Genomic DNA, 25,383 nt, shown 5'->3' with positions numbered 1-25,383 from the left:
CCATACCGTACAATGCATCGAACTGGCACAATGAACTTATTCTGAGAAATTTTAAGGCTTAAAATAAGCTACTAAACCTACCTCTAAGTCGTACAGGCATACTTTGGCTAGACAAAGTAAATCCGGACCCTTACCTTTCATGGCCATAAGAAGACAGTCAAGACGATCATATGTCCGTCATAGATGGCTTTAAGGCTAAATAATAGTAGTGTTCAAAAACAAAGGGCCTATAGGCCAAAGCAAGAACATGAAAGCCTTGAGGCCAGATATGAGATCGGTTCGCATGCATGAGGCAAAGGCCCTACTAGAACCGCATAGCTAGAAAAGAATTGGACAGAGCTCCTATATGGGCCACGTACTAGGCTACGGTTAAGGCAGAGTTCCTTATAGGAACCAAGCCATGTTAGGAACCAAGCCATGTTGAGTCTTAAGTTGAATATTCAACTATAATAGACTCACCATTAAGAATCATACAGAGTTAAGGAAACCACATATGAGGCTAAGTTGTATATGCCTATAGAGCTAGATTCTTGCCAAAGTCAAGAGAGGACAGAAAACTTGCCACCTACTTGGAACCAAGGCCCATGACGACCAAGGTTCGCAAGCCTTGCGGCCATGGTCCCATGACTCAGCCAAGAGCTGGCTAGGGTCATCAAACCCAAGCATGAACAGGCAAGCTTTATAAGGGAAAATCCCTAAAGCTGGCCAACTCCCATGATCAAGAATTATGGTTGGCCAGGTCTCAAGCAAGACCTCCTAGGCCGATCAAGGTAAGTTTTGAATTCTAATGTGTGTCTAAAACTCGATTATGAGCCTCGTATTTCTTATGACTCAAAGACTCTAGAATTATAGCGAAGGCCAAAATCGAATCCTTCTTATATAAAAGTCACACATTGCACATTCCAAAATTGTCATGAGGATCAATATACCAAAGTGATTACAAACTAACATGAATCAAAAAGTTTCCAAAAGCTTGAAACTTGTTAATGGAAGTTACAAAGAAGCGATATCCAAGAAAAGAAGATGAGGTGTATATAAATAGAGAAGATCAAATATCCAAAGCATGTCAGCCAAAAAGCCAACACTTGGCTAGATAAGGTTACTCAACAAAGACTACTACAGACAAGATAACAGCTAGAAAGTCTCTATCCAACCAGACATTTGAACAGGGACTTGGGGGGAAAATGTTATCCCAAATTTTGTCCACCTGACGTGGCATGTCCACGTATGCCAAAGATAGAGCACATGTGGAGTGCAGCCCCGCTAATAGCAGAACAGAGCCTCCATGCAAGATATAGCAACACCGCCAAGCAGCGATTGAAGGGAGTAAAGCGAGCCCACAAGGAGTCGTACCAACATCCTTGGCCAGCCAAGAGGAGCCTATCGGCCGGCCAGGGTAAGCCTATAGGCTGGCCAGGATCTATGCACAAGCTAGTCGGCCAAGAAGTGACTTCTAGACCCAAGGAGACTCTATTTGACCAAGGGAACCTAACCTCTTCAAAGAAACAATGTACAAAGCTATCCTCAACTTGAAAAAGGCTGACCACCGCACTCAAAGGTTGGCCTCCTCTTGGTGGAGCTATAGTGACCTGTCAGTTCCTAGAGGCCTTGTCTTGCCAGACTGCAGGCCTTGTCCTGCAAGGTCCTGGCAGGACTATGGCCGACCAAGATTGACCTGGCAGGACCATGGCCGGCCAGACTTCCCTATAGGCCTATGGATGGCCAAGATTGACCTAGCAAGACTCCATGTATAACTCTCCACGTGGACACAAGATATGGGCTCCAAATTGGGCCCTAAAAGCCTAAAGACTGGCTGAAGAATATCTACAATTAAAGGCATTTTGGTCTTTTGTAAATATCTAACTAACTATGCTATTTTCAAGGGATTTGAATTGTAAACCTAGGGTTTAAGGCTTCCTATATAAAGGCCTTAACCTCTAGCTAAAATCTAAGTTCCCTAAGTTGCCTCTAAGTCACTTAGCCTCCAAATAGCTCTAAGTCTCTCTCTCTCTCTCTCTCTCTCTCTCTCTCTCTCTCTCTCTCTCTCTCTCTCTCTCTCTCTCTCTCTCTCTCTCTCTCTCTCTCTCTCTCTCTCTCTCTCTCTCTCTCTCTCATACACGCCCATTAGGGCTCTTTCTCTCTTCTCTTCATCTCTTTCACACGCCAATCCTAAGTTGGCCAACACCCTAGCTAGCCAGCACCCTAAGCTGTCCAACACCCTAGGCTATCCAACACTTGAGATCTGCCTATTGATTCATACTTTGTAATCCTAAGGGTGCTATAGCAGATCCCACCCATATTGATCTGGATAGTATTTCCCTCAGTATAAATACAACCAAAAGGGGAGTACGGAGTAGATCATTACCCTCTATCACAAGGGGTCCGAACCTCTATAACAAATCTTTGTGTTTATTAATCTTTCATTTTGTTTGTGTAACACGTGGCAAGCATCAGATCTATACGACCCAGCTGTCAGTTGATCACTTTTTGAGGTCAACACTTTGTGACAAAAAGGAACAAGTGTTAGAGAATTGAATGGTAGGAGTCAATAATTTCTGCTGCAACCACTATAAAGATTTCTTAATCCCTTTATGTGTTATATTATTATTTTAGGAAATTCATATTTAGGATGTTAGATTAGACATAATGTAACATACATGAATAGTAAATAAGATCTTGGTAAAATAAATTTTGAACACTAATCTCTCATGGTTATCAAAGAGGTAGTGTGGATAAAACTCTTTTCAACAAGCACATAAAAGTTGACTTAATCATTGCTCAAATATATGTTGATGATATAGTGTTTGGTTCTACATCTAATCATGAAGTATAGGTTTTCGTTGATCAAATGAAAAATGAGTTTGAAATGAGTATGGTTGGTGAGCTCTCATTCTTTTTGGGTCTTCAAGTTAGACAAATGGAATGAGGAATAATTGTTTCTTAAAGCATGTATGCCAAGAATCTTTTCAAGAAGTTCGGTCTTGAATTGGCTAAATAGGTAAGTACTCTGATGAGCTCAACCTTGAAATTGAGAAAAGATGAACATGGAGTAAAGGTAGACTCTACACTTTATCGTAGTGTGGTTGGTAGTTTACTTTACTTAACTGCTAGTCGTCCTGATATATGTTACAGTGTAGGTGTTTGTCCTCATTTTGAAAGTAATCCTATGGAATCTCATGTCTCTACTGTTAAAAGGATTATTAGATATATCAATAGTACTCTTGATTTTAGAATTTGGTATTCTAAAGACACTAATTCTAAATTGGCTTATTTTAGTGATGCTGATTAGGCAGGTAATGCAGATAATTGCAAGAGTACTAGTGGTGGTTGTTTTTTCATTGGAAACAATCTGGTTTCTTGGCATAATAAGAAAAAAAATTCTATATCTTTGTCTACTACAGAGGTCGAGTATATAGTCGTTGGTAGATGTTATACTCAATTGTTATGGTTGAAATAAATGTTGATTGATTATGATTTTGAATTGAGTATTTTAACAATTTTTTTATGATAATACCAGTGTGGAGGCCAAAATTGGTCTCATGCTCAATATCACATGCGATGTTTTCAAAGAATGCTCAAGTAAGATTGGGTTGGAATATTTGACTAATTATGATGGTACGATCACAACACCAAGCCCAACGAGCCCAAAACAAAACAGTCAAGTCATACATTAACATTACGCATGACCCGTCATTGAGCTCACAATGATCTGACCCGTATACGAGACCGAGTCTTATTACTCATCTAACAATCTTTGAAGTGGTCAGTTAATTGACCATGTAAATAACGATCTCCCACATAAAGTGGGGGAAGAGTGCTTCTAAAGGAGGGTGAGTCGTCATGAGTAACGTCCTTCCATGGACGCCTATAAGAGTCACTCTCGACCACTGAGAAAGGACATCAAATTTCAGTCATCTCAATACATTTCACTTATCGTTCAATCTCATTCTCTCTAAAAATACATACTTATTTCCACAGTCAAGATAGGTGGTAACTTAGTTCGATCATTTATTCTCATCTTTTTTATTACAGTGTTAACAATCTTGCTGACTTGACCGTCAGAGTCCCTTCGGTCTGCACCATCCCGGTGTCCCAAGGTTTCCCAGTTACTCTCTTCTTTCTTCTACAGGTTGTCAGTGCCCACATACGATCATCTTTGATTGATTGTGGATTTTAGCATCTACAATTTGGTGCCCACCATGGGGCCCTGACAAGCTGCAATCGAGCAAAGTGTTTCGCCTTTTATCATTCAGTCAATCCACACCAGAGCAATGGCAGAGCACATGGAGGAAGGAGAGATCAATGAGGAACAAACCAGCTTTCGTGAACAACTTGCCACTCTCACGGCTCAAATGAAAGAAAACTTGGAGCGCACTCAAGCACTGGAAAGAGAAAATGCGTCGTTCAAGAAAGAGAATGTCGCAATAAAGGTCCAGCTTGAGTCATTGAATACTTCGATGGCAACACCGGACAATAGTCGAAGAAGATTCAAAGTTCCAATTGATCCAATGCAATCACTTGACGATACCCCAATAGGCGGATCAAGACAAGTGACCTGACAACCATCAACAACAAGGGCAACTAACGTCAGGGTTGGACAACAAACAACCATAGTCAATCAGAATATGGGTTCAGCAGTCAATTCATCAGCCATTCCTCCAGTAGTCAATTCGTCAGCCATTCCTCTTGCAGTCCATTCGTCAGCCATTCCTCACAGTCAATTCATCAGCCATTCCTCCAACAGTCAATTTGTCAGCCATCCCTCCAGCAGTCAACTTGACAAACCTGACTGTCCCCGAAGGCTCTCTAAACCAAAAACCCCTTACTAGAGCAAACAATGCAATAATTGATTTAACAACTTCTATTGTGAATGCAGGAGTGAATGTTGCACCTACCCAAGAGGAGTTGATTGAACAAATAATTGCACGAAAACTGGAAGGCATGGAGGCCATGATCCAAAGATTCCTGGGAGTGCCAATTCCAATCAAAAAGAGCCTACCTAGCAGCTTTGCATATTCATCCTTTGTAGATGCCATTGCCTTGGTCAAAATGCCAAAGAAGTTTGTGTTCCCACTGATGAAAATGTATGATGGAACGACTGATCCCAACAACCACATAGCTAGCTACAAGCACAGGATGTTCACTACCGCAATACCTCGCGAGTTACGCAAGGCGTGTATGTGTAAAGGGTTTTGGTCTAGTCTAGTCGGCCCAGCCCTTGAGTGGTATACAAACTTGTCTAATAATTCTATTGCTTCTTTTGCTCAATTAACTGATATTTTTGTAGAGCAATTTTCTAGAACCAGGAAACTTGAGAAGCTATCAGATGACCTCTATATAATTAGATAGAGAAGGGACGAATCCCTAAGAGACTATGTAGCAAGGTTCAATGCCGAGAAGGTGTCAATCACAGTCTAGAATGTGGACACAGCCGTCACAGCCTTCTAAAAAGGCCTTCTAGTAGAATCTGACCTATATAAAGAATTAACTAAATACCCTTGCAGGACTATGGAGGATGTTCTTGCCAAAGCATGGGCTCAAATCAAATGGGAGGAAGATGAATCGAATAGGCAACCGATCTCCAACTACTTCAGTTCTTGTGAGAATCGGGGGCCAAGACGAGTAGAGCGCAAGTCATCTTATCATGTTGAACCATACCCCACCAACTGATCCAGATCATTTCAAGGCAGTGGAAGAGCTCCGCCCCAACGATCACGTGATTACCAAGAAATGGGACAATCATCCCAAAAGTTTAGAGGCTATCAAGATAAAGCACCAATCCCAAAGTATACTCTAACAATAGACATTGTTGAAGTGGTTGATGTAATGAAAGGCATGGGAAATAAATTCAAGTGGCCTAGGAAGATTCAAAAGCCAGAAGCTTTGAAAGATATGACCAAATGGTGTGAATTTCATGGCGAGCACGGACACACCACAACTGAATGTATAGCACTCAAGTTTGAAGTTGCAAGGCTAATTCGTCGAGGACAACTACGAGATTTCCTTTCTGATAAAGGCAAAGAACTTGTAGCAGAAGGGGATAAAAGACAAGAGAATCCACCTGAACCCCCTCAGAATGTGAGGACCGTGAATGTGATCTCAAGAGGATTAGAAGTTAGTGGAATTACGTATTCAGTAGCTAAACGCCATGCACGAGAACCAATCAACAGTCAAGGAATGGCGAGAAAGCCAGAAATAGTCGTTGGACAGACCATCAGCTTTCTCAATGACAAAGCAACAGATTTGTTCCACCTTCACCATGATGCCTTAGTCATTTCATTATATATTGCAAACTATTTTATTAAACATGTATTGATCGATACTGGGAGTTCTGCTAACATTTTATTTCTCAATGCTCTCAGGGATATGAAAGTTGACAAGTCAACAATCACCCGTAAATCCACATTCTTAATAGGGTTCAGTGGTGAGCAAAAGCACTCGATTGGAGAGGTAAGATTGCATGTTTGGGCAGAAGGAGTAAACCTCCAAACCAAGTTCATCATTGTTAACTGTCCTTCTTCATAAAATGCCATCCTTGGCTGACCATGGATCCATGAGATGAAAGTTGTGCCATCCACATACCACCAGGTTAACAAATTTCCTACACCATGGGGAATAAAGCAAATATCATGGGAACAAGGAGAAGCGCGAGAGTGTTATCACAGCACCCTAAAAGAAAAACAGTCAACCTTATAGGAACTACAACAATCAAATGCAATGATTGATCTAGATGAGCCTAACATGGAGGAACTAGACGAAGTGAGCATTAGCAAGGAATTCCCGTAGCACGAAGTACCAATTGGGGCCAAGCACACACCGAAACTTCGAGCAAAGTTGATCGAATTTCTCATTAGGCATCATGACAGCTTTGCTTGGTCTCACAAAGATATGACAGGTATAGACCCTAACATTGTTATGCATAAGTTGTAGATAGACCCCAATTTCCCTCAAGTCAAGAAGAAAAGAAGAAAATTTACTTCCGAACGCAACAAAGTGATCAATGAAGAAATTCAAAAGCTCATCAACATTGGATCAGCCAGAGAGGTCAACTATCCAGAATGGCTAGCCAATGTAGTTGTTGTCCCAAAAAAGAATGGAAAGTGGAGGATTTGTATCGATTTCACAAACCGCAACAAGGCGTGCCCCAAGATTCATTCTCACTCCCTCACATAGATATGCTTGTTGATGCTACAGCTGGGCAGGAGCTCCTTAGCTTCATGGATGCATTTTCTGGGTACAACCAGATGCTTATGCACCCAGATGATCAAGATAAGACATCAATCATCACAGAACAAGGGACCTTCTGTTACAGGGTAATGCAGTTTGGACTAAAGAATGCTCGTGCAACATATTAGAGATTGGTAAATTAGATGTTTGCAGACATGCTAGGGAAGTCAATGGAAGTATATATCAATGACATGCTCGTCAAATTGTTAGCAGCAGCAGACCACCTCAATCATCTCGAACAGTCATTCCAGGTACTTGAAAAACATAATATGAAACTCAACCCTGCCAAGTGTTCTTTTGGTTTTTCCTCAGGTAAATTTCTAGGATACTTGGTGACAAAGCGAGGAGTTGAAGCAAACCCAAATTAAATACGCTCCATACAAAACGTTCAATCACCAAAATCAATCAAGGACGTCCAACGCCTTACCTAGAGGATAGCAGCACTCAGTCGTTTTATTTCAAAATCTTCTAAATGTTGTCACTTGTTTTTCTCAACACTGAGAAAAACAAAGGACTTTGAGTGGACAAAGGAATGTGAAGATGCACTTAGACAACTTAAAGAATATCTCGCCTCACCTCCGCTCTTAGCGAAACCTAAAGATGGAGAAGCACTCTACATATACCTAGCAGTGTCTGAAACAGCAGTCAGCGCTGTGCTAATCAAAGACTCTTCTAGATGTAGAAACAAGATACAACCAACTTGAGAAACTAGCACTAGCACTTATCACAGCAGGACACAAACTAAGACCATATTTTCAACGCCACCCTATTATTGTGTTGACACAATATCAACTTCGTAGCATCCTACACAAGCCAGAGCTTTCAGGAAGACTCACCAAGTGGGCAGTAGAACTCAGTGAATACGACATCACATTCCAACCAAGGACAACAATCAAATCTCAGGTATTAGCTGAATTTATTGCTGACTTTTCAAGTGACATGCAGGTACTGTTGGGTTTTATGCCCTAAATAAAACTCTTTACAATCTGATTAGTTATCAATATAAGAAATTTGAAGTGATTGATGTTTGCATGAATTTTACATGCTAATGGTTTAATATGTTTAATAAGTTTATTACATTCATACACACAAAATCAGTTAAATCCAGATCATATGTTTATTCACAATTACAGTATCGTCAACACAGTGGAATGTGATTGTGATCATATGTATCAAAAGATTTGGTCCCTGTTTCATCAGTGTTATTGGATTTACACTGATGTGATAATCAGCGATGATGTGTACTTACACTTGGAGTAAGTGTTATGTTCTTTCCAGGACATTAGTAAAGTATACTAGTTTCGAATGTATGGAGTATACATTGGACTGGACCGATATTGCAACTAAGTTAAGATATTACAAACATACCGTTATACATATCTTTCCAAGTCAATATCAGTAATTGATCTTAAGATTAAAAGAATCTAAATCCTGATATGCTTAGGCTCAACTCAGGAGTGCTATTCATGTTCTTAGATTTATTAGTTAAGCCTACTTTCGGGTCAGGGTGATACGTATATTTTGGGAACATGATAGTATGATTGAGTGGGAGTGCTGAACATAAATATGGAATCTATAGCTTCTACTGGTGTATAGAAGTCAAGTGATGATTCCCTTCGAGCTTAGCAAATAGAAGTAAATGGATGAGCTCTTGTTTAACTGACTAATTATTAGATCACTAAACACCATTTACAGGTAGCTAAGTGTTTTAAGAGGCAAAATACATTGAGGGGTGAGAACGGTAAAGAAATCCCATCTCGGTGTAGATCATCTATATAGAGGATATTTAAATCACAATAAGATTATAACAATGGTTAAATGAGATAGTATATTGATATCGTGGAACATACAATATGCTCTATATAAGTCTGAGAGTGCAATTCTAAGTTCTAAGAGTGGATTCAACGAAGAATTAATAAGTAGGAATTTACTTGGTAAATTTGGTTCACTTATTGGAAGCTCAGCATATAGATCCATGGTCCCCATTCTAGTTGAGAACATTCTTCTTGTAAGACTCATTAATTGATTCGTGATTGATCAATTATAATTCTAAAGTTAGACTATGTCTAATTTTATGAATTTTCACTAAGCAGGGGTGAAATTGTAAAGAAAAGAGTTTCTAGGTTTATTTATTTATTAATGGACTTTATATGTCTAATTAATAATTAAATTAAATGACAATATTATTTAATAATCTATTTTAGTTATTAAATAATTAGTTTTGGCATTTAAAAGGTTAGAATTGGAAAATTGGCGTTTTTGAGAAAATAGAGATAAAATTTGATAAAACTGCAAAATTAAGTGAGGCCCAATAACACACCATGGCCGGCCACTTAAGTTGGTTTTTCAAATTAATATTTTCATTATTTTAATGCCAAATAAATCCTAACCTAAACCTAGTAGTTGCCTATAAATAGAAAGTGATGGCTCAGTCTCACACAATGCTTTGATTAGTAATCTGACAGAAATTTCTCTCTTCAGAAAAACTGAGCCTTCCCCACTTTCTATACCTGGTCGAAACCCTCTCTCTTCTTTTCTCCTTGATCAATTTCGACCCTAGTGGAAGAGTGAGTGCCCACACACAGCAAGCAGTAACTCAATCATAGATTGGAAGACTGTGAAGGATCAAACTTGAAGAAGAAGGACATTCGGGCTCAGATCTTGATTATACTCTGCTACAGAAAGGAATCAAGGGTTAAAGATTTGAGTGGAAGGAGACATTAATTCCGCTACATCAATGTAAGGTTTTCTTAACTTTATATGTGTTTAATTTATCGTTTTAGAAAGTTCATATTTAGGATGTTTAAACAACATACTTGTGAGTAGATCTAAGATCCTGGTAAAATAATTTCCAACAGGTACAAGGGGAAAAAGAGTTATTGTGCTTGAAAGAGCAATCTGACTCTAACTGGAGGTTATCAGTAGATGGCTCAAGCAACAGTAGAGGATGTGGCTTAGGCATTGTTCTCACCTCACCCCAAGGAGATGTCATTCAACGAGCAATCAAGTGTGACTTCAAGGCAACAAATAATTAAACTGAGTATGAAGCGCTCCATGTTGGGCTCAACCTTGCCAAAGAGATGAATATCAAAGCTCTTGAGATCACGTCAGATTCTCAACTCATAGTCAACCAATTCAATGGCACATACCAGGCCAAGGACTCAAAGATGGTGACGTACCTCCAAGCTGTTAAAGAAAGACTGTCGAGCTTTACTGAAATATCAATTAATCAAGTACCAATGATCGACAATAGTCATGCAGATGCACTTGCGAACCTAGAGTCAACAATTCAAACAAACAGTGGAGTCACAGTTCCAGTCATCTACATGCAATGGTCAGCAGTTTCGAAGCCTCAAGAAGAAGTCAAGGATGTGTTAGAGAACATTAGCTGGATGACACCCATAAGTCAGTATCTGGCTGATGGCACACTCCTGCAAGATAGGAATCAATCTTGAAATATCAAAGCCAAAGCAGCAAGGTTCACTCTTTATGGCGGCAAGTTGTACAAACGGTCGTATTCTAGGCCCTTACTCAGGTGTCTCAATCCTACAGAGGCTCATTATGTTCTTACCAAATTACATGAAGATAACTGTGGTAACCACTCAGGTTCAAGATGTCTCAGCAATAGGGCACTTACTACCGGTTACTATTAGCCAACCATGAGAGCCGATTTCCTCAACTTTGTGCTGAAATGTGATAAATCCCAACAGTTCGCCCAAGTTTCGCATATGCCACTACAAAAGCTTCATTCAACTCTAGCACCTTAGCCTTTCATGAAGTGGGGGGTGGACATAGTAGGGAAGATGCCGACTGCTCCAGGACAACGAGTCTTTATGGTAGCACTAACAGACTATTTTACCAAGTGGGTTGAGGCAGAAGCATTCACAAAGGTAAGAGATCTCGAAGTTAAGAATTTTGTTTGGAAAAACATAATTTGCAGGTTTGGAGTGCCAAAGGATATAGTCACAAACAATGGCTTGCAATTTGTAAGTTTAGAGTTCCAAAACTTTTGCGAAGAATGGGGAATCCAACTCTCATTCTCGACCCCAAGATACCCACAAGCCAACAGTCAAGCGGAATCAACAAACAAGATTGTTGTCAACACATTGAAAAAGAGGTTAGAGAAAGCAAAAGGAATGTGGGTAGCTGAATTGCCTGGTGTTTTGTGGTCTTATCGCACTACTGCAAAAACCTCTACTTGTGAGACCCCTTTTCACTCACCTTCAGAACAGAAGTAGTCATCCCAACAGAGACAGGAATTCCCACTTCCAGGTATGAACATTTGACTGATGATCAGAACTGGCAAAGTATGACCCTCGAGCTCGACTCACTTGATGAAAAAAGAGAGCAAGCCTTGATCAGAGTTAGAGCATACCAACAGAAGGTTGCTCGACATTTCAACAAGAACATTCGAGCACGAACATTCAAGGAGATTCATTGGGTGCTCCGTCGAGTATTTCAAAACACCAAAGAGACAACAGCTGGTAAGTTGGGCCCCAACTGGGAAGGCCCCTATAAGATTACTAAAGTAATAAAACAAGGGGCATATCGACTTCGAGCAGAGGATGGTCGAGAAATGGCAACAGCTGGAATGCCACTCATCTTAAACAGTATCATTTCTAACTCGACCTTTTCTTTTTGTATTATATTTTCTATGAATAATATACTGACTTAAGCATCGGAGAGTCGATAGCTATGCCGTCGACTACACCTCAATCATACAGATGAAGAAATTCTTCAAAATCTATATTGACAAACTAGCGGTCATTCCTAATCATAAACGCACAAGTCGTGAGCACTAATCAATCCATGGTTTCAGTATACTATCAGACTCAAATCAAATCATGAGGAAGCTAGGTCACGAAAAAGAATCTGTAATGTATTCGACACTTTACGCTTTTTCAATTTCTTTTATCTTAATCACTCAACTGACTTAAGCATCGGAGAGTCGACGGCTCTACCATCGACTACCTTCCCAGGTACAACTTATCAAGTCAACAATTTGACGATCATGAGGCTACACCTCCCAATGGTTCCTAGTTACTGTGTGAGAGTTTGACTATGACATGCTTCGTCACCCACACTCAAACAAGGGAATAAGTAAGAGATGTTATCGAAGTGAAAGCAATCAACAAATCTTGCGCAAGATATTTAGAGTCTCAATCACCTTCAACTTGTTGACAATGGTTTATGATGCTACACGGTACACTCAATTCTAAATTTAACTTGTTTAATACAAAAATTTTTAAAATTTCTATGTTGATCAGTTACTCAATTCCAGCATAAAATAAAAAAGAAACATAAACTCTCATTTAGAACATAAGTGGTAAATGCTTCCTCCAAAAATCATCAACCTTGCTAGGCACCACAAACAACTATAAATCACAAAAGGAGACATGTTCGAGTTAATGTCGATATTCAAAACAAAAAAAAAAAAAAGTTAAAAGGTTAAGACACATGAACCACTAAGCGTAATGTAAAATGAAACTAAGCATTTGCCTGGGGTTCTTCACATTCATTCGTAGTACCAAGGTCAAGTATCTCAGCAGTTGCTTCCTCAATAAAAGCATATTCAAGTTGTTCAATCCTCTCACCATCAACATCCAAACCCATGTGGGCACGGTAAGTTTCAATTTCACCAGCCACATCCCAATCTTCATTATTTCCGTCCTAGTACTCGATCATTAGTTCCCCATGAGTCTTGATAACAGCAGTCAATGCAACTTGTTCTGCCTCGCAGGCAAGGTCCTCTGTCCTTTTCTTCTCATCAATCAACTCTTTCTTCACCTCCTCAAGCTCACCCTTCAAAGATTTAATGGTTTCTTCAAGTTCACGCTCTATTTCTACCTACTTTCCATTCTCCAATTTTAGGATAGCATTATCAACAGTCAATTTTTTGTTCTTCTTCTCCAACACAGGATAGTTTTCTTGAATGAACAACATGGCTTGAAGAATCTACAAACATTATAACCAAGTTTTAATAACTAAAGAAAAATAATCAATCACAGTTTATATTACAATTAATAATGACCTTACCTTGTAATCATCAGCCACTCCGTTGTTGGCAACCCCAGTTGGACCAAGCTTAATCAATCGTGCTCGATCAGCAGGATGGAGAATTCCATCCACATGCCCTTCAATTCACGAAGGGTTAGAGTAGACCGATACAGTGTGAGGGATTCGAAGAATCGTTTCATCAACAACCTCTGGGTCAAGAAAGTCGGCATTCCTCTTGATTGTAGTGCACGTACCAAGGGAAGATGGAGTCATTGGAACATCAGTGAAGTTACTCTTAGAAACTTGTTTGGACCCTTCAATCTTTGACTTCTTAGCTATTGTCAATTTGGCTCTAGCCATGGCATCACTAGCTTTGGGAAATTTGATCGTCCTCTTTTGGGACATCTTGTCTGCAAACATGCGTTGCTCTTCGGTCATGTGAGTCAAAATAGTAAACTTAATTCCAAACGTCTCAAATTCTCGAGTTAAAAGAAGGATGTGAATGTGTTCAAGGGATTGAAGTTCAGGGATACCTTCTTCTATAACGTCTTGTGATTTTTGCGGGAAATTTTTGGGGAGAAATTTCCTAAAATTACGGTCCTTTTCTTTTATAGATTCAATATCCTCGATAATTCGATCAACAAACTCGTTCGTATTAGGTTGAACCCCGAAGTCTGTTTCCACGCCAAGGGCCAAAAAGACATTAATAAAACATACATAGCCAACACAATAATAAAACATAATTCAACACTCACTCAATATTTGCCAAGAGAATGTGAAACTCTTCTCAACCCTCGAATCAAATAAACCATCACCTCTAAAGAAGCAATATGCTTTCTTCCAATCTGAATCGCCAGCCTTGGTCAAACAAGTTACAAATGGTTTTTTCCTAGTGCGACAAACAAATAGCACTCTACCCTTCTCTTTTTCATGCTCTTTAGCATAGTAACGTTTCCTAAAAATTATGGGGTCTACTATAATACCAAACTTTTCAGTAAAATGCTCAAGGCTCAGGAGCAACCTCCAATCGTTGGGCATAAGTTGCCCAGGAGATATTCCATAAAGACTGAGTATCTCAGTCACCAAAGGAGTGAAAGGAAACTGAAATCCATAATCAAAAGCTGCTTTGTAAAGACAAACCCAATCTCTCATATCTCAGTCGGCTCTCTCATAAGACTTAGGCAGTCTCATTTCCACATTTGAAGGTATGTCATAAGCAACTCTCCATTTTTTCAAATCAACATCTGTCAAAATACATCCAGGGTTCACATTAAGGAACCCGATAGGTGTTAGGTTTTATGCCCTAAATAAAACTCTTTACAATCTGATTAGTTATCAACATAAGAAATTTGAAGTGATTGATGTTTGCATGAATTTTACATGCTAATGGTTTAATATGTTTAATATGTTTATTACATTCATACACACAAAATCAGTTAAATCCAGATCATATGTTTATTCACAATTACAGTATCGTCAACACAGTGGAATGTGATTGTGATCATATGAATCAAAAGTTTTGGTCCCTGTTTCATCAGTGTTATTGGATTTACACTAATGTGATAATCACCGATGATGTGTACTTACACTTGGAGTAAGTGTTATGTTCTTTCCAGGACATTAGTAAAGTATACTAGTTTCGAATGTATGGAGTATACATTGGACTGGACCGATATTGCAACTAAGTTAAGATATTACAAACTTACCGTTATACATATCTTTCCAAGTCAATATCAGTAGTTGATCTTAAGATTGAAAAGAATCTAAATCCTGATATGCTTAGGCTCAACTCAGGAGTGCTATTCATGTTCTTAGATTTATTAGTTAAGCCTACTTTCGGGTCAGGGTGATACGTATATTTCGAGAACATGATAGTATGATTGAGTGGGAGTGCTGAACATAAATATGGAATCTATAGCTTCTACTGGTGTATAGAAGTCAAGTGATGATTCCATTCGAGCTTAGCAAATAGAAGTAAATGGATGAGCTCTTGTTTAACTGACTAATTATTAGATCACTAAACACCATTTACAGGTAGCTAAGTGTTTTAAGGGGCAAAATACATTGAGGGGTGAGAACGGTAAAGAAATCCCATCTCGATGTAAATCATCTATATAGAGGATCTTTAAATCACAATAAGATTATAACAATGGTTAAATGAGATAGTATATTGGTATCGTGAAACATACAATATGCTCTATGTAAGTCTGAGAGTGCAATTCTAAGTTCTAAGAGTGGATTCAACGAAGAATTAATAAGTAGGAATTTACTTGGTAAATTTGGTTCACTTATTGGAAGCTCAGCATATAGATCCATGGTCCCCATTCTAGTTGAGAACATTCTGCTTGTAAGACTCATTAATTGATTCGTGATTGGTCAATTATAATTCTAAAGTTAGACTATGTCTAATTTTATGAATTTTCACTAAGCAGGGGTGAAATTGTAAGGAAAAGAGTTTTCTAGGTTTATTTATTTATTAATGGACTTTTTATGTCTAATTAATAATTAAATTAAATGACAATATTATTTAATAATCTTTTTTAGTTATTAAATAATTAGTTTTGGCATTTAAAAGGTTAGAATTGGAAAATTGGCGTTTTTGAGAAAATAGATAAAATTTAATAAAATTGTAAAATTAAGTGAGGCCCATTACAACACCATATGGCCGGCCACTTATAAGGATTTTTCAAATTAATATTTTCATTATTTTAATGCCAAATAAATCCTAACCTAAACCTAGTAAGTTGCCTATAAATAGAAAGTGATGGCTCATTCACAACACATGCTTTCATTAGCCTTTCTGACAGAAATTTCTCTCTTCAGAAAAACTGAGCCTTCCCTCACTCTCTACCTTGGCCGAAATACTTCTCCCTCTTTTCCCTTCATCTTTTTCGTGACCCTAGTGAAAGAGTAAGTGCCCACACACAGCAAGCAGTAACTCAATCATAGATTGGAAGACTGTGAAGGATCAAAGCTTGAAGAAGAAGGAGATTCGGGCTCAGATCTTGATTATACTCTGCTACAGAAAGGAATCAAGGGTTAGAGATCTGAGTGGAATGAGACATTAATTCCGCTGCATCAATGTAAGGTTTTCTTAACTTTATATGTGTTTATTTTATCGTTTTAGAAAGTTCATATTTAGGATGTTAATAAACATACTTGTGAGTAGATCTAAGATCCTGGTAAAATAATTCCCAACAACTGGCCTCAGAGCCATGGTAATTGATTTACTTACATGTAATTTGGACTTTAAAACGATTGTTTGTATGTTCTTTGGATGGTATCATGTTGTATTGAGTGTTATTTGATGATTGATTGATGTTTGTGAAATTTTCGTGAAAAATAATTGTTATTTCGGTTCTGGAATTATTTGTATTGGATAGTATGGAAAAAATTAAGCAAGTTAGCCTTTTACAGAACTCAATTTGGATTTTATTTGAATTAGTTATGATTTTTTGAAGATTTGACAAAATCGGAAATTTGTCTTGATAGTTTCCTGCGATCGCAGAACTGTCCGTACAGTTTCGAATTTTTTCAATTTTCTTCAATTTTTCATACTTTTTCATGGAATTAACTTCCAATTTTTTGTATGGATTTATATATATACTATTACTATTCCTAATTCAATTCTAATTATCATTTTGAATTAATTTAATTTTTTTTTAATTTAATTCAAGATATTAGTGTAATTTGAATTTGAATAGAATTAGTATTTATCTTTTTGCTTAATAATCTATCTTATTTTTAAATTTGATTATATTTTTTTTAAATTTAAGGTCAGATTTTTTAAGATATTTATAATATCTTTAAGATATTTATAATATCTTTTAAGATATTTAAAAATATCTTATCTTTTAAGATATTTATAATATCTTTTAAGATATTTAAAAATATCTTATCTTTCAAGATATTTTAAAAATATCTTATCTTTTAAGATTTTTTAAATCTTTTTAGATATTTTGACCTTATTTAAATTTAAAATAAGATATTTATAATCATGTAATTTTAAATAGATATAAGATATTTTGCTAACTTTTAAATTTTGTTATTTTATTTATTTAAATTAAATTTAAAAATCTGAAAAGATATTTTATTTATCTATTCCATTTTTATTTAATTTTTATTTTTAAAATAACATTTAATTTTTAAAAGTAGTTAGCAAATTTTGAAATGATATTTAGGTTGGTTGAAACCTAATTTTTCAAATAGTAGGTTTAATTTTAAATATTTTTTTTAAAAATAATTTCGAAATTTTAAATTTATTTTTATTTTTTTTTCGAAATTAATTAAATTTTTTTTATTTTTCGAAATTAATTAAAATATTTTTTTTAAGTATTTATTTTTCGAAATTATTTATTTAAAATTAAATAAATCCTACTTCCAACTATCCAGCTAACCTTGTTGCAGGAGTATGTGTTTTTAGCTTGTGTGTAAGTTTTAAAAACCTATTATTACTTGATTGCAAATAGCCATGGTTACTTTTGCCAGATCTAATGATCTGATGGCTCCCTTGGTCAAGTTAATAATTTGTAACAGGTAAATTTTACAATCTTCTTTCATCTGTGTATGACCTAGCAACATGATAGGATCCATCCAAAGTGTGCCTGTGTGAGCCTATATGTTTATTTTGATTTAATATAGATACATATAGGTTGTTGCTAAATAAAATGTCACACCATGATAGATTTTATTTAGGTCCATTTAGTTTTTGGACCTATTCAATTAATAACAGTTATTCATTTTAAGGTTAAATTCCTCTCTTTTGGGCCTTGTGTGAGAGTTGGGTGCCATAGAAGTGGGTACGACATACTGAACCCAGCACCCCCTCACATGAACTACCCCAATTGTGAAGGCCCATTTGCCTGATTGGCATAACTGTACTAGGTTAATTATATTAGTTTGACCTAATAAAATTGAATTAGCAACATAATTAACTTTTAAAATATATGAAAATTTATTTTCATTTTAATATTTTAAAGTTAATTTTAAGAAAAACACTTTTAGTTTTAGATATTAATTCTAGACAAACTATTTGTATTTTTCTTGTATTTAATTAAATATAGAATTTTAACTAACTAAGATTCTTTCTGGAGCTTATTTAATTAAATATTCCTATTTAAGTTATAAATTAGTTGTATCAACTGATTTTTCTTATCTAACTTAAATTTGAATATTTGATTTAAATTTTAAATCAAGTTGAGGAATCTTAGGCATTAGTTATTAAAGATTCTTAAGATATTTTTTAAGTTAATATCTTTTCAAATATTAACTTGAAATGGAATATCTTAGATATTTTTTGGTTAATATCTTTTCAGATATTAACTTTAAAAGATATCTTCAAATTAAGTGGTTACAACTTAATTTGTGATATTTAATTAAATCTAGATTTGAAATTATTTAAGTTTTAGATTTTTTCTATACAACTTAAATTAGATATTTTTCAAATTTTGAAAAGATACTTAGTCAAATAAGATATTTTCTAGATAGTAATTTCTAGACTACTTATTATTTCTAATATTTAAATAGGAAAATATTATACTTTTGTGAAATTAATTATTTAAATAATTAATTTTGGTACAATTTTATTAAGTATATTTTTCTTAGTATTAAATAGAAATAAATAATTAAGCCTTCTCTACACTTAATTATTTATTTCTTGAATTTAATACATTTAATTAACTTGAAAAATCTAAATATCTAAGTTGATTTTCATCATGATACTTAAATATTTATTGATATTTCATGACACTTAATTAAATAGAAAATTATTTTTAGGTTGAAATTTAATTTTTCAACTTAAATTTAAATAATTTTCAATATATATATTTTTCTTTATTTTATTAATCAATTTCGAAATTTGCATTTTAATTATGCAATAATTTCGAATTTTTTGAAAAATAGATTGAGTTGTAAATTATTTATTTATTTTAATTAATTCTTGGACCAACTCAAGTCAATGATTTTTTCATTTAATTGATTAATTTAAAATAAGTGAATTTAAAATATATATATTATTAGAAATTGAATTAACTAGTCAAAAGAATATCTAGATAGGTGATATTTTTGCTTGAAGTATTTCTTTTCTATTTTTTATTATTTTCGAAAATTGTATATTTTTATATACTTTAAATTTTCGAACCCAATAAATATATTCTCAAAGGAAATTTTTAAGTTGCTAATTATTTATTTAATTCAACTTAAATTAATTTCCTTAATATTTATATTTAAGATTATTACTAAGATGGAAATAATTAATTTTATTTCAATCACCATCTAAGTATAATTTTATAAATATTATATTAAATTCTTATTTTTGAATTTTAATTCTTAAATAGAATTTAATGAGATTTATTTATTAGAATAATAAAGAAAATACATTTTAAACAATGAGCTTTATTATTATTAAGATATTCGATCTCCATTGTGGATTTTACACCGCGTTTGTTTTAGTGAGTAATCCTCCCTAATGGAGGAACGTTCATCAGCAATTTCGCACTGTTTAATCTCGCATGATAAGTGGTTTGTAAGTGTTTTATATGGTATAGATCACCCTAATCGTGGCGACCATATTTGACTTGCAAATTGCGAAACAATGGTAGAAGCTCATGAGATAGAATAGCCTTGACTCTCGCCTAAACGGGACAACGCTGGATTCTGATCTTGATCGAATAAAAGGTTGCTAGAATGTTTAACATTTTAGATGAGCTGACAACTCTATTCAATGAATGGTAGCTTTGACTCTCGCCTAAACGGGACACTGATATCAGTTTGTTGAAAACCTTGGAAATTATTTAGGATTGAATTTTTAAGTATTTTCTCATATCATTCCTACTTGTTATGTGCTTATAATTTCTGAATTGATTTTGTGTATTAAACCATTATTAATTTCTATTTGTTGATTTCTATTATTTTGTAGTATCCTGTTTTGTCAAAATGAATCCCATGTTATCACTGTTGACTGAAAATAAGCTGAATGGATCTAACTTTAATAAATGGAATGAGAACATTAATATTGCTCTCATAGGAGAAAGTGCCTTGTTTGTTTTAACTGAGCCGTCACCTGAAGTGCCTGGGGATAATGCATCCAAAGCTGTGAAAGAAAAGTATGAGCGTTGGTAGAAGGCAAATGACAAAGCTCTATACTTTATGCTTTCTAGCATGGTTGACACCCTCAAAACTCGGTTTTCTAAAACTGAGAAGGCTGCTGAAGTTATGACGAAGTTAAATGAGCTATTCGGTAAGGCATCACTTCAGTCACGCTTTGACGCGACTAAGAAGTACATTAACGCACGGATAGAACCTCATCAAAACGTGCGTGATCATGTTCTCCTCATGTCCAGTTATTTCCAAGAAGCCCAGGATCATGGTGCTGAAATGGACAGTGCTACTCAAGTTAGTCTTATCTTGAATAGCCTGACTCCAGCATTTCTACCATACACATCAAATTATGTCATGAATAAGAAGGAAATTGACTTTCATGAATTAGTCAATGACCTTCAAACTTATGAAAATTTGATTGGAGGACCCAAGAAGAAAGGGAGTAAACCTCACAATCCTGGTAATGGTAATGGGACGATGAAACCTGAAGCAAATGTCGCCTCTGCTTCAAAGCCCAAATCGAAGAAGAAGTGGAAGAACACCAAGAAGCGAACAAAAGTCATGAAAAAGACTGCTCCTTCTGGTGATGCTACACTTAAAGGAAAGTGTTTCTACTGCAATGAAAAAGGTCATTGGAAACCCCAGTGTCCTAAGCTTCTTGCAAAGAAACAAGGTATTTCCTTTCATAAACTTTAAGAGTTTTAGTGAATTATTATCCAATTGGATTTATGATTATGGACTAACTTTGTTTATTTGTTTTTCTTCTTCTTATAGGCCAAGCTACTTGAACTCAATTGAGTTGGATCAGCAAGCTGGACCAAGGGTGAAATCGTCCAGATGAAGATGAAGCTCTTCAATTTATTTTTGAATTAATTGTTTTAGTTTAAAGACAATTTGGATTTCAAATTTTTAGTCAGGGATATTTATCCCTGTTTCTCTCATATTATTGCAATACTTTTTTTTTAATATTAATAAAGTTTTTTTTCGAGATTCCCTATTGCAAATTATGAGATTGAGCTTCATTTATTTTATCTTCATCAACAATTACCACATTATATTTGTATGTTTGTATGTGTAAGTGTTTTTATTATTGATGCAAATTCTATAATATTTACAACTCTTCATAGAGTTATATTATATAAACATTAGAAATTATTTCTATGTTTATCAATAATTGTTAATTCTCATACAATTATTAAGAATTTGTTTAATAAAAGGATCTTATGATCTGATAGGGGTGGAGAAAAGTTAAGAAAACTATGCAGTTCAACGATCTTTTATATCTAATGAACTCTGGATAGTATTCAACTCCACATAAACTCTATCACACTAAGAGAATCATGATCTTTACAACCTTTAGGGGTGGATCATAATCTCTATATACTTAGGGGTGGAGGTTATCCATAGTACCCTATATGTATAATCTTAGGGGTGGAGTCTATTCCACAATTCCCTATGAAACACATATCTTGTTTAAACATAGAAGTAATATAATGAGTCAGCTATTGTCAATATAAATTCTTGATCTTGATTGTATGTTCCATTTCGATTTTACTGCTGTAAGTAAAAGTTTGATACCTTTGAAAGTTCTTTGTTAAAGTTTCACACTACCTTAATTGAGTGGGAGAATTTTAAAGTTCTATACCCATCTTCATTAGGTTGATAATTGTGATAGGTACTTAAGAACACTACTGAAAAGCAAATCTAACCATTCACATGGATAGGTATAGCTTATCAGAATTATGAGAATAAGATAAAGAACTCTAGTTCAGTCCATTCGAATGACTTGAACCAAGAATTCTTAATCCTCATAAAATTTTATGGTATCTTAATTTTGATTACTTTATCTCTGGCATGTATTTTTCACTTCAAATACTAGTCTGCTAAGTTGATGACTTAGTCTTAACTTAAAGTTTTAAGACTAATACAAAAGTCACAACTAGGTAACTCTCTAAACAATCAGAGGTTAAAAGTATTATTTAACCAGACATCTGCTATTGAGTGGGAGCTATCTGAGATGTAATCAAATAGGGAACATTAGAAGATATTCAAGAAGGATTTATGAAAGTGATCTATATGTCAGATATTAAGGAACTGTGTATCAGTTGTCCTTGTATCTCACCATCTAATTTCGATTTCTATAAGATGGTGCTTACTTTGGGGGTGGAGGAATTATTGTATAATAATTCAAGCTCTACCAGAGAAGAACTATAACTTGGTCTATTTGAAAATACCAGAAAGTTATATCACTGAAGAAAAGTCTACACTGTATTATCTCAATTACATATTTTAAAATATGAGAGATATGTCCTCTGTTAATTCAGATGTACTTTTAAAACAGTAAAGATTTCAGTATCCCTTGATGAGTAAAGCATATAGTAAAGGATGTTTCATAAGAGTATTTATGAACTAGTTTCCAGAAGTTTGGGTGGATTCAAATATACTACACTTGATCTGAAGATCAAGACATCAGATTGACCTATTTGCACAGTTTGTTTTATATTAGTGCAAGTGGGAGTTTGTTAGGTTTTATGCCCTAAATAAAACTCTTTACAATCTGATTAGTTATCAACATAAGAAATTTGAAGTGATTGATGTTTGCATGAATTTTACATGCTAATGGTTTAATATGTTTAATATGTTTATTACATTCATACACACAAAATCAGTTAAATCCAGATCATATGTTTATTCACAATTACAGTATCGTCAACACAGTGGAATGTGATTGTGATCATATGAATCAAAAGTTTTGGTCCCTGTTTCATCAGTGTTATTGGATTTACACTAATGTGATAATCACCGATGATGTGTACTTACACTTGGAGTAAGTGTTATGTTCTTTCCAGGACATTAGTAAAGTATACTAGTTTCAAATGTATGGAGTATACATTGGACTGGACCGATATTGCAACTAAGTTAAGATATTACAAACTTACCGTTATACATATCTTTCCAAGTCAATATCAGTAGTTGATCTTAAGATTGAAAAGAATCTAAATCCTGATATGCTTAGGCTCAACTCAGGAGTGCTATTCATGTTCTTAGATTTATTAGTTAAGCCTACTTTCGGGTCAGGGTGATACGTATATTTCGAGAACATGATAGTATGATTGAGTAGGAGTGCTGAACATAAATATGGAATCTATAGCTTCTACTGGTGTATAGAAGTCAAGTGATGATTCCCTTCGAGCTTAGCAAATAGAAGTAAATGGATGAGCTCTTGTTTAACTGACTAATTATTAGATCACTAAACACCATTTACAAGTAGCTAAGTGTTTTAAGGGGAAAAATACATTGAGGGGTGAGAACGGTAAAGAAATCCCATCTCGATGTAAATCATCTATATAGAGGATCTTTAAATCACAATAAGATTATAACAATGGTTAAATGAGATAGTATATTGGTATCGTGAAACATTCAATATGCTCTATATAAGTCTGAGAGTGCAATTCTAAGTTCTAAGAGTGGATTCAACGAAGAATTAATAAGTAGGAATTTACTTGGTAAATTTGGTTCACTTATTGGAAGCTCAGCATATAGATCCATGGTCCCCATTCTAGTTGAGAACATTCTGCTTGTAAGACTCATTAATTGATTCGTGATTGGTCAATTATAATTCTAAAGTTAGACTATGTCTAATTTTATGAATTTTCACTAAGCAGGGGTGAAATTGTAAGGAAAAGAATTTTCTAGGATTATTTATTTATTAATGGACTTTTTATGTCTAATTAATAATTAAATTAAATGACAATATTATTTAATAATCTTTTTTAGTTATTAAATAATTAGTTTTGGCATTTAAAAGGTTAGAATTGGAAAATTGGCGTTTTTGAGAAAATAGATAAAATTTGATAAAATTGCAAAATTAAGTGAGGCCCATTACAACACCATATGGCCGGCCACTTATAAGGCTTTTTCAAATTAATATTTTCATTATTTTAATGCCAAATAAATCCTAACCTAAACCTAGTAAGTTGGCTATAAGTAGAAAGTGATGGCTCATTCACAACACATGCTTTCATTAGCCTTTCTGACAGAAATTTCTCTCTTCAGAAAAACTGAGCCTTCCCTCACTCTCTACCTTGGCCGAAATACTTCTCCCTCTTTTCCCTTCATCTTTTTCGTGACCCTAGTGAAAGAGTAAGTGCCCACACACAGCAAGCAGTAACTCAATCATAGATTGGAAGACTGTGAAGGATCAAAGCTTGAAGAAGAAGGAGATTCGGGCTCAGATCTTGATTATACTCGCTACGTAAAGGAATCAAGGGTTAGAGATCTGAGTGGAAGGAGACATTAATTCCGCTGCATCAATGTAAGGTTTTCTTAACTTTATATGTGTTTATTTTATCGTTTTAGAAAGTTCATATTTAGGATGTTAATAAACATACTTGTGAGTAGATCTAAGATCCTGGTAAAATAATTCCCAACAATAGGTTCACCAGAGCACTCATCTTGACGTACGTCCTGACCCTCATCTGATGGACCAATCAGGTAACCTATTGTCTCCGGGGCCTCTCCGTTCACTATGACTGTTTCACCCACATCTATTTTGGCACACTCAGGATTTTTCACAAGAGTTACTTGCCCAAATGGGACTCCCACAGGGATCTCATCACTCTCAAGATCCTCAATCAAACAATCTGGCAAACACCTTTTACTATTCTCTATTGGGTCATCCATGTTTTCGATAGCATGAGAACCCCACTACATAGAAGAGTCTAAAACCTTCGACTCAAAGCTCTACATGGACTACTAACGAAAACTCAATACTTGAACTTGGGCATATTTTGCTCCAGCCAACCTAAACAAGTTAACAAAAGATAAAGACCAATCAACCCCCATGGCTAACTATCATGCATAGATATAACTCAATTCAAAAAACATAAGTGGACTCCAATAATCAATTCACAAGCAAAAATTATCTATGGTCAATTCTCACTCCCACAAGCAAAAAATATCGACAGTCAATTCTCACTCCCACAAGCAAAAAATATTTACGATCAATTCTCACTCCACAAGCAAAAAATATTTACGACCAATTTTCACTCCCACAAGCAA

The 25,383-nt window shown here is 35.2% G+C and overlaps 1 protein-coding gene and 1 long non-coding RNA gene across 2 annotated transcripts; one reads left to right on the top strand and one right to left on the bottom strand.

Annotated features, from left to right (window-relative positions):
- Positions 1 to 5,730: 5,730 nt before the first annotated feature.
- On the top strand, positions 5,731 to 6,525 carry LOC115720412 (uncharacterized). The gene has a single exon (XM_030649565.1). It carries the CDS (start codon positions 5,731 to 5,733, stop codon positions 6,523 to 6,525), a length of 795 nt encoding a protein of 264 aa, XP_030505425.1.
- Positions 6,526 to 12,510: 5,985 nt separating this feature from the next.
- LOC115702502 (uncharacterized) lies at positions 12,511 to 14,718 on the bottom strand. The gene is made up of 2 exons (XR_009684965.1): positions 13,264 to 14,718; positions 12,511 to 13,182 (listed from the first exon to the last, which is right to left on the bottom strand). It is a non-coding gene; the product is annotated as an uncharacterized LOC115702502 (long non-coding RNA).
- Positions 14,719 to 25,383: the final 10,665 nt, after the last annotated feature.

This window comes from Cannabis sativa, chromosome X (genome assembly GCF_029168945.1).
Source record: "Cannabis sativa cultivar Pink pepper isolate KNU-18-1 chromosome X, ASM2916894v1, whole genome shotgun sequence".
Taxonomy (NCBI): Eukaryota; Viridiplantae; Streptophyta; class Magnoliopsida; order Rosales; family Cannabaceae; genus Cannabis; species Cannabis sativa.
This window is presented reverse-complemented; position numbering and strand designations above follow the sequence as displayed.

What these genes read in the sequence shown, in the direction of transcription:
- LOC115720412 (XM_030649565.1), top strand. Translation starts at nt 5,731, where the DNA reads ATGGGACAATCATCCCAAAAGTTTAGAGGCTATCAAGATAAAGCACCA.